At 47.6% G+C, this 14,574-nt stretch overlaps 1 protein-coding gene across 2 annotated transcripts in view; it reads right to left on the bottom strand.

The window, feature by feature from the left end:
• Positions 1-14,574, bottom strand: part of LOC309355275 (T-cell-interacting, activating receptor on myeloid cells protein 1-like) — a 48,889-nt gene that overhangs the window by 19,542 nt on the left and 14,773 nt on the right. Inside the window, exons 1-3 of one of the 2 annotated variants that reach the window (XM_081885988.1) lie at positions 14,138-14,456; positions 13,974-14,009; positions 12,176-12,466 (exon numbers count right to left, since the gene is read on the bottom strand). In XM_081885988.1, the coding sequence (XP_081742114.1) occupies positions 12,176-12,466; positions 13,974-14,009; positions 14,138-14,396 (586 nt within the window). In that variant the 5' untranslated portion in view covers positions 14,397-14,456. Of the gene's footprint in view, positions 1-12,175; positions 12,467-13,973; positions 14,010-14,137; positions 14,457-14,574 lie in introns of those variants that run through there. The other variant, XM_081885990.1, reaches the window with a different exon arrangement.

Genomic DNA, 14,574 nt, shown 5'->3' with positions numbered 1-14,574 from the left:
ATGTATTTATCTACGTGCATCCCAATATGTGCATGCGGTATAGTGATTTTGTACAACAATAGCGACCCTACTCTACCAAACCAGCCATGCTACTATCCAAATACTCTCTCCATGTCCACACCCAATTCTCGCTCCAAGGCAACTCAACTCCAAACTCAGCCGACTCTCTAAACTTCTCCCATCAGCTTTCAAACTCCTTTGCAAACTCCTAGCCAATCACCACTCACTTCCAACATTCCAAGCACACTCCCTCCCCTCCCCAACCCAACACATACCTTAATTCATATATTATACTGACCTACACATTTACCAAATATGAATTTCCCATAATTAATCTAATATTATTACATACATATGCAATATTATTTACATTAACACCGGAACATCAAGAGCTGCCCTGGGATTAAATAAGAACTTAACACAATAAATGCATTTATTGCATATGTTAAGGTTACCACATTTTTTCCAATGAGTCCAGGGACACTTTTCAACTTCCTATTAAATAGATGGATTTTGTCAGGGGACTGATTTGTAAATCCGGGGACTGTCCCCAGGAAATGGGGACGTCTGGTAACCTTAGTATATGTACATAAATATTGTAAACAAGTAGGAACATTGTCAGGCTTTGACTAAACCAGGGGTCAGCAACCCTTTTCAGCCATGGACTGGTCCACTGTCCCTCAGACCATGTAGTGGGCCAGACAATACAGTATTTTGAAAAAAAATATGAACAAATTCCTATGCCCCACAAATAACCCAGAGATGCATTTTAAATAAAAGGGCACATTCTACTCATGTAAAAGCATGCTGATTCCTGAACCATCCACGGGCCAGATTTAGAAGGCGATTTGGCTGGATATGGCCCCTGGGCCTTAGGTTGCCTACCCCTGGTAAACACTTGCAAATAGTTAAAATAAGGTAAAGTTTATGGAAGGAAATTTGAACTGAAACAATGAAAACTGATGGTATGTAATTCAGATAAAATAACAAGCATAAGAAAAAAAGAGGTTTAAGTATAGTTATGCAGAATATATATATATTCAATGAACTAGGAAAGGAAATGGAAGGAAGTCAGGAGGTTAAAGAGAACCTCTGAATTTTTTTTTTTTAAATCTTATATTTTGTATTTATAATTTTTTTTCCTTTCTTTTCTTTTTTTTGGATGGAAAATAATTGTTGAATTTGAAATTGTAAAACCAATAAAATTTTATTTACAAAAATAAAAAATAAAATAAGAACTTAACACCAGTCCTTTCAGGCATCTGGAAATGGAGTGACCAGCTTATGTGGAATGACCAGAAGCTGGTGGTGTACCTGAAAGGGATGAACTACATCAGAATCTCATACAAACATGTGGTTTTATCTAAATTATTAGCAAGAGAGGACTCCCAGAAATCATACTGAAAGTGATCTGCCAAGAATTAGTCTGATGAGCTGTAGGGAAACACATCTTTTGAGTCAGAAGGAAGAGAAACATCAATTTCAATAGACTGGGGTAAATGGCACCTGAGGAATGGAGTCCCTGAAACTACAAGGATAGACTGGCTAGAAAAGATTATGGGGGTGATAGTGGCAGACAAGGTTGAGGCTGAGGGCTCTCCCTCACTTCTGCAATCCCACACCTAGAAAGCGTGGGTTCAAGCAGTTTTCTGCATGTTTTCTGCTTTCTAGGCCTGCACTTCTCTCCATAGACATATCTTCCTTGGCAGAGGCTGAGAGAAGTTTCTGTCCCTTCACAAGTGAAATTATTTCCTAGCACTAAACCATATGTATATCCAAGACCTTCTGCAGATGAATGCAGGGCATGTCCACAGCTAAGTTGCCTGCACATGACTTGGGCAATGTTCAGATTCAAGCCACCAGCACATATTCTCATCCTGTCCCAGTTGTAGAACAGCTCAGCCCTCCCACAGCAGATATTTGGCCCATTCATCAATCTGATCTCTGTTGGGTATGAAATGTTTAAAGACAGATTAGTTTCTTCACCTCCCAGGTTTCTCCTCCTATATTTTTATTTCCCCCGCTTAGAGGAGCTTATCCGAACAGACTCTATTGAAACGGTGGTTGGTTGGTCCTTGTGAAAGGCATGAGGAAGTCATGCCTGGATCTGAGCACTTCTCCAACAATGTGAGATATTTGTCTGTTGCCCGTGCTTCTTACTAGGGGGGCACGGTTTGCATTTTGTTAAAATAACCTTGCAGTGACCCAAAGATTCATTTGTATTTCCCATCCACAATTTCTAGAATGGATTAAAAAATTGGGGCGGGGGTTACATCCCAAAATTCAGGACAGCAGAGGAATTTCTACCCCCTTTTTTCTTTCTTCACTAGTTTTTGCCATTGCAGCAGGAAGTGTAGCAAGTCTCCCATGGCATGCTAGGGCATCTGGAAGGGCACTCCTTCCCCTTGTACACCCTTCCACATGGTCACATACACCAGCAACACAAAAAACTGTTTATGACCAAAAAAAAACCTTGTCCCTTGCCTTTGCCAATTAAACTTGGGATGCAGTGGTACCTCGGGTTACATACGCTTCAGGTTACAGACTCCGCTAACCCAATAATAGTACCTCATGTTAAAGGACTTTGCTTCAGGATAAGAACAGAAATCGTGCTCCAGTGGTGCAGCAGCAGGAGGAGGCCCCATTAGCTAAAGTGGTGCTTCAGGTTAAGAACAGTTTCAGGTTAGGAACAGACATCCAGAGCGAATTAAGTACTTAACCTGAGGTACCACTGTATTTCATTTCCAGACTCAGGGCCGTCTTACCCATAGATGCTAGTGGTGCGGGGTGCCGGGGCACCAAGTTTTGGAGGGTGCCAGATGAGAGTCCCGGGAACACTGAATGAGCGTGCTGAGTGAGCGAAGGTGCGTGTACTGCTCCTGCCGAGTGTCGGCTCAGTTTTTCCCCTTTTAACCTGTAGGCGCCGAATTCTGCGGAGTGCCAGAAGGGTAAAAGGGAAAAAACCCAGGCAACGCTCAGCCGGAGCGGCACATACACCCTTGCTCACTCAGGGCAGGCCCACTCACTCGGTGTGCTCACTCACCCAACGGGTTGAGGCGCAGGCACGCGTGGTGCCCCTCCTCTTAGCTGTCTTCGTCTTTGAGCTGGGCATCAGGCGCCACAGATCTCCACAGGGCTGGCTCCCCCGGCCCGCTCGCCGCCCTCACCCACCTCCACCATGCCGCGCCCAAGCAGCGCCACACCCGGAGCCTCCACATGCCATAGCCACCGCACCACAAAGCGACCAGCTGAGCTTGGAGGTGCCTCATCAAGCCTCTGCCTCTTCACTGCTGGAGGAGCCTCCCCCCAGCCTCCTCCAGCCCCACAAAGCTGGGTACGGCACAGGCAGCGCCATCCCGTCCCAAGAGGCTTCTTCCACTGCTGCTGGTGTTCCCTCACTAAAAAAAGGAGGTTGATAACAGAAGGCCCTGTCCAAACTTTGTAAAAAAAGCTCAAAAAAAGCACAGAAAACAGAAGCCTCTAGTATTCTCACCCCAGCCCAGCCCCTTCCGGAAAGATTCCTTGGTGTTATCACAGAATAGAAATTTGGCCTTCAGATGAACCAGGAATGAAACCAGTCTCTATGGGATTCCTGTGGCTTTGCTTGTCTTCGATGCCTCAAGGAAGGGTCTTGACTTGTGGAACTGAGTCGAGTCAGAGCTTCTCAGCCTTGCCTGCTGCACATGAACTCAGCCACGATCAGCACCAAGGAAAGCAGGACCAAGCCAGCAACGCCCAGGCGGATGTTGATCTCCATGGATGTAGAAGTCTTTGCTGCAGAGTGAGACAGAGAAGAGTTACTACTCAATTGTTGGTTGTGATGAAGGCAGGGTGAGGAGGGAGATGGTCTCAAGGCTGTGGCCCTCAGCATACTTAGCACCACTGAGTTCAGTGGGACTTACTTCTGATTTCTAAGAACATAAGAACAGCCTGCTGGATCTACCTGCCAATGGAAGCAGCCTTCTAATCTACTCCACTTGTTTTTTACTTCTGACTAGAACCAGAAAGATGATACAAAGCATACTAAGTCTGCAAGCAGTGGACCAACTGACAGCTCCAGTAATAAGATGGCAGGTACACATGTTGCGTTTCAGTTTTTTATTGGTCCATAATGTGGGCTTGAAATTTCATTGACCAATGGATTGGTTGGGTGGTCCTGGCTGAGGAGAGCAGAAGGTCAGGTTCATCACTGCCTGGGGATCAGCTGGGAGGCTCAGTAACTCAAGCCAAAGTCAGTTCTCATAAGAAAACCCATTGTTTTTAAAAACAAGACTTTGTTAAAAGCAAAAACTTCACATGATTACAAAATTTAGGACTGCTCAGAAGCCAAGAAAATAACAAAACTATCTCATCCAGCTGGCTGACACAAAACATGCAAATTGTAGCAGGCTGAGCAGGAAGGCAAAATTCAATCTAAGGTCCGAACAGGCACTGATCATGCCTTCAGGATGAAAGCTCCCTCATACCAGCCCCAACCCAGATTTAAGAACAATCCGCAGATTTGTTGTTGAAGGTTGTAAATAAACAACATCTGGGTCTATATGTACAGATGTTACAGATGTACTAGATGATAAGGCAATGTTACCACGAAAAGGGGGAGGGTGTTAGTATTGTAATGTCTCCTTCTCACATTGCATAATGTTGCGGGTTGCCTTTAATTACTGAATTGATGTATGAGTATGGGAATCATTTAAATGTCTCCTCCTTCTCTGCTCTCTCTCTGCTGAAGAAGATGGATGTGAGAGTCGTCTTGTTGTTTTATTATTTGCTTTATAAATAAAACCTTTGATGTTACTATTCCAACCACAGTTGCTTCTGCTGTATTCTGCTGTAAAAGACTGAGTTTACTATCTGTAAACGGGCATTTAATGCTCACAGGCCCAGTGTTGTTCAATACAGTGGTACCTCTGGTTACATACACTTCAGGTTAGATACACTTCAGGTTACAGACTCCACTAACCCAGAAATAGTGCTTCAGGTTAAGAACTTTGCTTCAGGATGAGAACAAAAATCGTGCTCCAGTGGCGCAGCAGCAGCGGGAGGCCCCATTAGCCTGTATCTTTATAAATGACTCATGGACTGTCTGGATGCAGAGGAGAGGTGGGGGGCACCAGTATTCCCCAAGGGAGCCCCCATGGGAAGATGGCTCAGAGCCAGGGGACTGGTGGTGGGACAAGGATGAGTCGTCAGAGGGATGAAGAGCAGACTGTGAGGAGGAAGGGTCATATGCAGGGGAGGTGACAGGTTTTAGGGAGCGAGACTTGGACGGCAAGGGAGAGACAAGTACCAAGCCAGTCTTCTCACCTCTTACAACCAGCTCTGTGGCATTACTTGTCTCTGACCAGGCAAAGGGATTTCCCCAGCGGTGATATTGGCAGGTGTAGTTTCCTTCATCTTCCAACCCCACGTTGAAGAAAGGGAACTCGGCTCTGTTTCTCTCTGACTCCGTCACCTGCGATGTTATCAGTTCCCCGGATTTGTAGAGGGAGAAGTTCAGACCCTTTTCTGGCCCCTGGCACTCGATGGTGATATTCTGTCCTGGGGAAATACGTTTGTTGGGTAGCACTTTGATGGAGGGTTTGGAGAGGCTGGGATCTGGGTGAAAATAAAACACTGTGAGAATGGTATGGAGGGAAGTGGCTTGATATTCTTCCCCTGCACTCTGCTGCTTTTGATCAGGTCAGCAGAAATATCTGCAAACTAGACCCATGCCCTTTTAAAATGTGGCTCTTTTGGGGGGTAGGTGGGGGTTATTTGGGTTATTGTTTTTATTTGTATATATTATTGTCAGGGAACTGCCATCTAAAGCGCCGGGGGCGCAAAGGCTCACTGAGGTTGAGAGAGGAGTAGCAGCGGAAGAGGGAACCAGTAGAGGGCGAGCAAGAACTCCAAGGGAAAGTGAGTCGGAGGGATGGCTCAGAGACGCTTCCAGCGAAAACAGTGGGGAGGTCTCAGGACCTCCTATAGGGACACCCACACCTCGCCGGAAACTGTCACGCCGAGAGGCCAGACGACGTGTTTCCGTTAAAGAGCTTTTATGTTGGAAACGATTCCGAAAGCAGCCACTTTCGGATTCTACTAGTGATTGACGCAGCCATGCTGGAGGGGCTCCGTCACAGGCAGAGGTTTGAAAACCTGATCAAACTCTGAGGGACTTGCATTTTACGCACAAGCAGCTCATCGTCCCATCATAGCAATCCGAAAGTCACCGAAAGCCAGCTTGTGCAGGGAGAAGCATCATGAGCAACCCAGCCGGAACCGGAGGAGCAGGAGCAGCTGGAGGGGGTCCAAGCCTGGAAGAAAGGTACAGGGCGTTGGAGATCCAGTTGGCGCTGCAAACGGCGAGGCTTGAGGAGAGGAGGGCTCAGGATGCAGAAAAGGGAAAGGAGAAAACCACCCCGCTCGCCAGAAAGGTGCCAGGATTGGTGCAGAAATTCGGGGGGGATCCCAGGAACTATCATGCCTTTAGAACAGAGATGCAATACGCTCTAAACTTGCAGTTTGATGACTTCCCCGACGAGGAATCGCGAGTGGCTTTTGTGATTGGCCATCTCGAATCCGGGGCGAAGGATTGGGTTAGACCCCTGATGGCAGCGAATAATGAGATCCTAAAGGACACGAGGAAGTTTTTTCGTGCCATGGACCTGATGTTTTCCAGCGATATTGAGCAGGGGGTGGTGCGAAGGCAGTTAATGGCTTGCCAGCAAGGAAGCAGATCTGTCCATGAGTACTGGACTGAGTTTACTATGCTGATTCATAAATTGGGGTGGGACCTATCGGCGGAGCCCATCCAAATGCTTTTCGAAGAGGGGCTTTCTTCAACCGTCAAAGATGAGCTTTCCCGGGGGCCCAGGGCGGAGTCTATGGATCAGTTAACCAAATCTGCGCTGTGCATAGGAGCGCGCCAGGAGGCGAGGGCTTTGGAAAAGCGGGAAGGGAAAGGAGACCGTTGGAGGGAGTTCCGCATTCCAGACATTCCAGAGCCACCTTTCCCGCCGGCAGAGCCGATGGAAGTTGGAACAGCGCGGGCGCGCGCAGTTTCTAATCCCAGTGAAGGGCGGAAGAAGGAGGGAAGGAGCGCCAAGAGATGTTATCTCTGCCAACAGCCAGGGCACTTTGCCAGAGTCTGCCCACAAAGAAAGGAATGGCAAGGGATGGCAGGAGCTGTTGGGGGAAAGGAAGAGGAAGGCAAGGAGCAAGTAAAAGCCAACGCCTGGCTGCCACCGTCGGGGCACAGCAGCCAGGCCAAAGAGCAGTGAAAGTGCCCATGCCGGAACCTCCCAGACCCGCTTTAGTGATAGAGGTGTTACTAGAACTGCCAAACGGACACCCACTAAAGATCAAGGCGCTTTTGGATTCAGGCAGCTCCTGTAATTTCATGAGTAAGGAGTTTGCAGCTGAGCACCAGATACAGACCATCCCTTTAAGTAACCCCTTGCAGGTGACTACGATTGACGGCAGAGAGCTGTTGGGGGGAGAAGTTAGCCAACAGACTGTCCCGATGATAATGAGGGTGGCAAGGCACACCGAACAGATAGCGTTTAATGTGGCCATCCTGGGAGGAGCGCCCATCATTTTGGGGATGAGCTGGCTGGCGCTACACGATCCGCTAGTGGGCTGGCATCAGAGGGTGGTCTCCTTTGGGTCAGCGCATTGCCTAGAACACTGCAAGGAGGGGAAGGTTTCGGGAGGAGACAGAGTCACCCTAGCCGGGATGGAAGTAATGGACAAAGGGAAGGTGCCCCCGCAATACGCAGATCTGAGCAACGTATTCAGCGAAAGGGAAGCAGACAAACTGCCACCGCATAGACCCTTTGACTGTCAAATCAACCTACTCCCTGGGGCCCAACTCCCAGTAGGCAAGCTGTACGCCATGTCAGACAGGGAGATGCAGGAGCTGAGGGAGTTCATTGACAAAAACCTGAAGCGAGGTTTCATCAGAGAGTCCCGAGCGGTGGGGGGCAGCCCAGTGTTTTTTGTGGACAAAAAGAACACAGACAAACCGAGACTGGTGTGTGACTTTAGGGCCCTCAATGCAGTGTCGGAGCCCCTGGCTTTCCCTATGCCCCGAATTGATGACATTTTGACCAGAGTAAGGAAGGGAAAGATTTTTACAAAGCTGGACCTGCGGGGGGCGTACAATCTGATACGCATAAGGAAGGGAGATGAATGGAAGACCACCATGTTTACCCCTTTGGGAGCCTTTGAATACCTCGTTATGCCCTTCGGTCTACAAGGGGGCTCCGCGTGTTTTCAAGCTTTTATAAACCACGTTCTGGGACCTTTGCTCTACAAGAATTGTGTGGCCTTTTTAGACGACGTGTTGGTGTATTCGGAAGATGAGGAACAGCATGTGAGGGACGTTCGAGAAGTGTTGGGCAGGCTGCAAGCCAACCAGCTGTGGGTGAAACTGGAGAAGTGCCAGTTTCATACCAAGGAGGTGGAATTCCTGGGGTACCGCTTGTCAGACAAGGGATTGGCCATGGATCCAGGCAAGGTCCAAGCGGTACTGGAATGGAAGACACCGAAGACCAAGAAGGACGTGCAAAGATTCTTGGGGTTTGGGAACTTTTATCGGAAGTTCATCAAGAACTTTGCCCACTTGACGGCGCCCATCACCGACTGCCTCAGCAGCAAGAAGAAATTTGTTTGGACGGTAGAGGCGGATCGAGCCTTTGAAGAACTGAAAAGGGCTTTCGCCTCGGAAGAACAACTTCTGCATGTGGATTTACGAAAACCCATGAGAGTGGAAACCGATGCATCCGACCGGGCGGTAGGGGCGGTCCTTCTTCAACCGGGGAGGAGTGCGTCGGAGTGGAGACCGTGTGCCTTCTTCTCGCGGAAGCTGAATAAATCCGAGAGGAATTACACGGTGTATGACAGGGAACTACTTGCCATTCACGAAGCATTCCAGAGGTGGAGACATTTATTAATTGGGGCACAACACAAGGTGCAAGTGTGCACCGACCACAAGAATTTAGAGTATTGGAGAACAGCTCGAGTGCTCAACCAACGACAAGTGAGATGGGCACAGGAATTCTCCAAATTCAACTTTGAAATTTGTTATGTGCCAGGCCCAGAAAACGTCAGGGCGGACGCGCTCTCACGCAAACCAGAGTATTGGGAAGGGGAGGGGGTGATCGAAGAGAGACATGTCATCCCTGAGGACCGCTGGGTGTGTGGGGCGGCGCTGGTGGGGCAACGAGAACTGGTAGAGGAAACGGAAAATGATGAATATGCCCAGGATAAGCTCAGAGGTCTCAGGGGGGAGGGCGAGAGCCCCGGAGGTTTTGAGGAAAGAAATGGGGCATTGTATTACAAAGGGGCACTGTATATACCCGAAGGTGAATTGAGGGGGAGAGTACTCAAGCAGTTGCATGATAGCCCCACGGCGGGACATTTTGGACAACACAAGACCATGTGGTTGGTTACCAGGGAATTTTGGTGGCCTAAGGTGAGGGAAGATGTAAGGGAGTATGTAAGAGGGTGTGACCAATGTCAGCGAGCCAAAGGGGAAAGAAGGGCGCCGGCAGGGTTATTAGAACCATTACCCACACCAGAACGGCCTTGGGAAGCGATATCAATAGATTTTATGACGGATCTGCCAAAGTCCAAGGGGAAAACAGCCATCATGGTAGTAGTAGACCTGTTAACTAAGATGTGCCACTTTGTAGCATGCTCACATGCAGTCACAGCGGAAGAAACAGCGAAGTTGTTTGTAGAACACATCTTTAGGTCGCACGGGGCTCCCTTGAGGGTGATCTCAGATCGCGGCAAACAATTTACTTCCAGGTTCTGGAGGAAGCTCATGAGCTTGCTGCACGTGGAAGTCAATTTTTCAACTGCCCGGCACCCTGAAACCAACGGGCAGGCGGAAAGAGCAAATGGCATTCTTCAACAATATCTGAGGTGTTATGTCAATGACAGAGAGAACGATTGGGTCGAAAAGTTGGCGTTGGCAGAATTTGCCTACAATAATGTGGAGAATGTGTCCACAGGGATGAGTCCCTTTTTGGCTAATTACGGGTGTCACCCCAGGGCATTTCCAGGGGAAGGAGGGGAGAGATGGAGCGTCCCAGCGGCTGAACATTTTGTAGAAGAGATGGAAGCGATCCATCATCAGCTCCAGCTCAACTTAGAAAGGGCTAAGGCACAATATAAGAAGCAGGCAGACAAGAACAGAAGGGAAGGTGAAACCATAAGGGTGGGGGATCAAGTGTGGTTGTCAACCCAAGGGTTGCCGTTCAAAGGGGGTTGTAAGAAATTGAGGCCCAGAAGATTGGGACCCTTTGAGGTCATTCAGCAGGTCAACCCGGTAGCTTTCAAACTCCGATTACCCAACCACATGAAATTGCACCCAGTGTTCCACAGGTCGTTACTGTCACCATACGGGGGGGACGTGAAGGGGAGTACGTCAGGGGACCAGCCTTGGAAGAGAGGGAACGCCGCAACCATGTAGCGGAAATCCTCGATTCCAGGTGGAAGGGAAATCAGGTGGAGTATTTGGTGGCGTGGGAAGGGGAACCGGAGTCAGAAAACACCTGGGTGAATGCAGAGGAAGTCAATGACGAGGTTTTAACAGAAACGTTCCACCAAAGGTTCCCGAGGAAACCTCAGCCGATAGCAAGGTTTAGGAGGGAGTATTTCGGCACCACCGATGAGGAAGAGGAAATGGAAGGGTTCGCGGAGTCGGAGTTGGAAGAGGGGGTGGACTCCGATGACGAAGATTACCGAGAGAGTAGGAACAGCAACAAGTGGAGGGAAGTGTTCGCGACGTCGGAAGACGAAGGAGGTTCTTTCAGGGGTTTTACCTCCTCACCGCCAGTAGGGGAGGAGACGGGAGGGGGTGAAGGGGGCCCTGGAGGGGAGGTGGATGTCAGGGAACTGCCATCTAAAGCGCCGGGGGCGCAAAGGCTCACTGAGGTTGAGAGAGGAGTAGCAGCGGAAGAGGGAACCAGTAGAGGGCGAGCAAGAACTCCAAGGGAAAGTGAGTCGGAGGGATGGCTCAGAGACGCTTCCAGCGAAAACAGTGGGGAGGTCTCAGGACCTCCTATAGGGACACCCACACCTCGCCGGAAACTGTCACGCCGAGAGGCCAGACGACGTGTTTCCGTTAAAGAGCTTTTATGTTGGAAACGATTCCGAAAGCAGCCACTTTCGGATTCTACTAGTGATTGACGCAGCCATGCTGGAGGGGCTCCGTCACAGGCAGAGGTTTGAAAACCTGATCAAACTCTGAGGGACTTGCATTTTACGCACAAGCAGCTCATCGTCCCATCACAATTATTATCTTTTCTTTGAATCGCCTCTGGGTATAGGGCAGCATATAAATTCAGTAAACAAACAAACAAACAAACAGGCAAAACAAACTGACTTTTAACAAATAATTTAAAAAATGCTTAGAATGGCTCTTTGCTTATGAAAAAATGGTTGTACATATGGACTGCTATTGTTTTGTCTTTAGTTAAAAATGTCTAGAGCAGTTGTAGAGAATTATTGGCCCTCCAGATGTTACGGACCTACATGCCATTGGCCACACTTGCTAGGACCCAGTAACATCTGGAAGGACAAAGGATCATTGGTCTTATCTGCATTTACACTAAGTATCATGTGTATCTAACTGTGTGATTGCAATTTTTATTTAAGACTCACAGTGCTTTTTCCTGGAGTTACTTAAGGGCACGTGGTACTAGCACCTTTTTGCCCCCTCAAAGAAAAGCACTGGTTAAGAGATTTTGTTGAATTTATGGCATTTCTGTTGAATTCATGGCATTTCTGCAATATTTAGTACTAGTGGAGAACTCTTGATAACAACAACAACAAAATATTTTTTACATCCCATCCATCTGGCTAGGTTTCCATTCTGGGCAGCTCCCAACAGAATATTAAAGACACATTAAAACATCAAACATTTAAAACTTCCCAAAACAGGGCTGCCTTCAGCTATCTTCTAAAAGTCAGATAGCTGTTTAAGTCTCTGCTGTCCCAGATAGCTGTTTAAGTCTCTTCTGCTGTTCTTAAAGTCATGATCTGGAAAAGGCTGATAGGGCTGGAGGGAGGGATGAGACAGGCAGAAAAACCCATTGCCTGATGGCTAGCCTAATGTCCCTCTCTCTTTCCTCCCCTTACATGTCAGTTGTGAAAATAGCATAAAAAGGCTAAGCCAGGCTCTCACCTTTTATGAAGACTTGGACAGGATCACTACGATCTGAGCACCGTCGATCATAACTTAAGAAATAGCTACACGTATAGGTTCCGCCATCTGAAGCTCTTGCATTGGCAATCAGAAATACAACTGCATCCCTCTCGCTCTTCCAAACTGCTGAATCAGTAATTCGTGAATCTTTGTGAAGATAGTAGAATGCATCTTGATGGTAATTACTTGAACACCGTAAAATGATATTTCCCCCCAGACTGACCACATTTGTGGGAGCCACTGAGATGGAAGGTTTAGGGTAAGGTTGTCCTGGACCGAAACAGGAGAACAAAGGTGAGATTTGGAAGATGGATCACCAAAGAGGAAGACAAAAGAAGGCCCTGACTTTACCACATGCTAATTTGTATGAAAAGATCCAGATTTATAAATAATTACTAATTTTTAAATGAAAATGCAGATTAGGAAGATGGAGCATCTACAAAAGTCTCACCAAAGAGGAAGACAAAAGAAGGCCCTGACTTTACCACATGCTAATTTATATGGGAAGATCCACATTTATAAATACAGTTGTACTTTGCTTCTCAAATGCCTTGTGACTCGAATGTTTTGGCTCCCGAATGCCACAAACCCGGAAGTGAGTACTGTGTTCTGGTTTGCGAACGTTTTTTGGAAGCCGAATGTCCAGCGCAGATTCCAACTAAGCGCAGGAAGCTCTTGCAGCCAATCAGAAGCCACACCTCCATTTTTGAACGTTTTCGGAAGTTGAACGGACTTCCGGAACAGATTCTATTTGAGAACTAGGGTAGGACAGTAATTACTCTTTTTTAAAATGAAAATGCCTTATTTCCACCCTAGTGGGGTAGACTGTGGTCAGGTGAGCTGTGTGTCTGCTCATTCCACTGTTCAGCTGCTCATGGTGGGTGGGCAACTTCAAGACCCCCTCCTGCTTTCCTTATGGTTTTTAAAACTTAACTTGGACAGCTTTTCAAAGAGAGGACTGTCCTCTGTAATGGCCACCTCATTGGCCTATCAGACTGAGTTGGTAGAAGGCACTCTCTTCTACTGCAGCTACTCGAGCTTTGTCATGCAAGTTCCCCCAGGGGCCAACCAGATGTCTGTGGGGAGTCCAGGAGCAGGACTGAGAGCAGCAGAGCATTCTCCACAGTTGTAATTCTTAGCAACTGTTTTTCACAGGTATCCTGCCTCTGGCCGTGCAGGGAGAAGGTTGCCATCATGTCTAGTTGCTCAGTCGAAGGTTGCACTGGGGGAATTGCATTTTGTGTGTAGATTGTCCACAGGCAAAGGAATAGGGATGGGGTTCATACCATGGATAACATGGATTGATATAAAATATAGATTATGAAATAATATGCAGTTGTAAATGTTGAGAATAGGACCCATGGAGGGGGTGGGGAGAAGTCTCGAGATTCAGAGTAGCCAAAGGTAATCCATTCCAGAAGATCGTTCAACTTCTGAAATGTTCGACAACTGAGGTTCCACTGTACAGTATATCAATATGCATTTGGATTGTTATGTTTTGTATAATCAAATAATATATATTTTTTAAAAAACCTAATTGAAAAATCAGTAAATGTAGATTTTGACCAAAAAAGAGACAGAAAGAAATAGGGATTGGATGTTCCTGTACCTTTAATATTTGTATAGATCAGAGAACTTTTGGTAGGCCTCTATGGTTATCATTCAGATGTTAGAATATCCGATTTGGTTGGGAGAAATCATTGCAGTTAGCTCCCATTCTGCCCCCATCCATCTCCCCCTGGCCCCATGTTCATATTTATCACCCGAAGAGACTCACCCCCAGAGATCTGCCACTGTCCAGCCAGCAGGAATCCTGGAAAGGAGATGATTGCTTTAGCAGCAATGTAGCTGAGCAGCAGGAACCACAACTGGGTCTCTGGTCCTTCCACCCGGCCGTTGCACAACCCTCAGTCCCTTCACCCTTTCATCTGAGATACCAACCGATGAAGAGGATGTTGAAAGAGAGCCTCATGATGAAGGACCGCCTAGCCCTGTAGTCCAGTGTCCTGTGTCCCCCAAGATGTGTGCTGTCCCCGGAATGAAGATCTTCAAGGGAGGCTGCAACATGGCTCTGCAACACTGTTCTTCCCTTTGATGTACACATACTCTGTGATGCACAGTTGAGCAGCGCTGGAAGTGCCTCGCAAACCACTTCCCTTTTTCCCCTACCTTGGATACGCACCTTGAGTACCAAGATCATTATTGGCTGCTCACATTTTGATCTTTCAAGATGTGGCTCCTCCTACCCCCTCCCCCCCAAAATGAGAGTGGCCATCTGTAAGAAAAGGAAGTTGTAACTACCATAATGGTCACAGCTGTGTAAAACATGAGAACTTTGGTAAGCACACATCAAAAATTAAAAAAGAGAACTTTGGTAA

The sequence above is a fragment of the Podarcis melisellensis genome (genome assembly GCF_964234715.1).
Source record: "Podarcis melisellensis genome assembly, chromosome: 13".
NCBI classification, from domain to species: domain Eukaryota; kingdom Metazoa; phylum Chordata; class Lepidosauria; order Squamata; family Lacertidae; genus Podarcis; species Podarcis melisellensis.
This window is presented reverse-complemented; position numbering and strand designations above follow the sequence as displayed.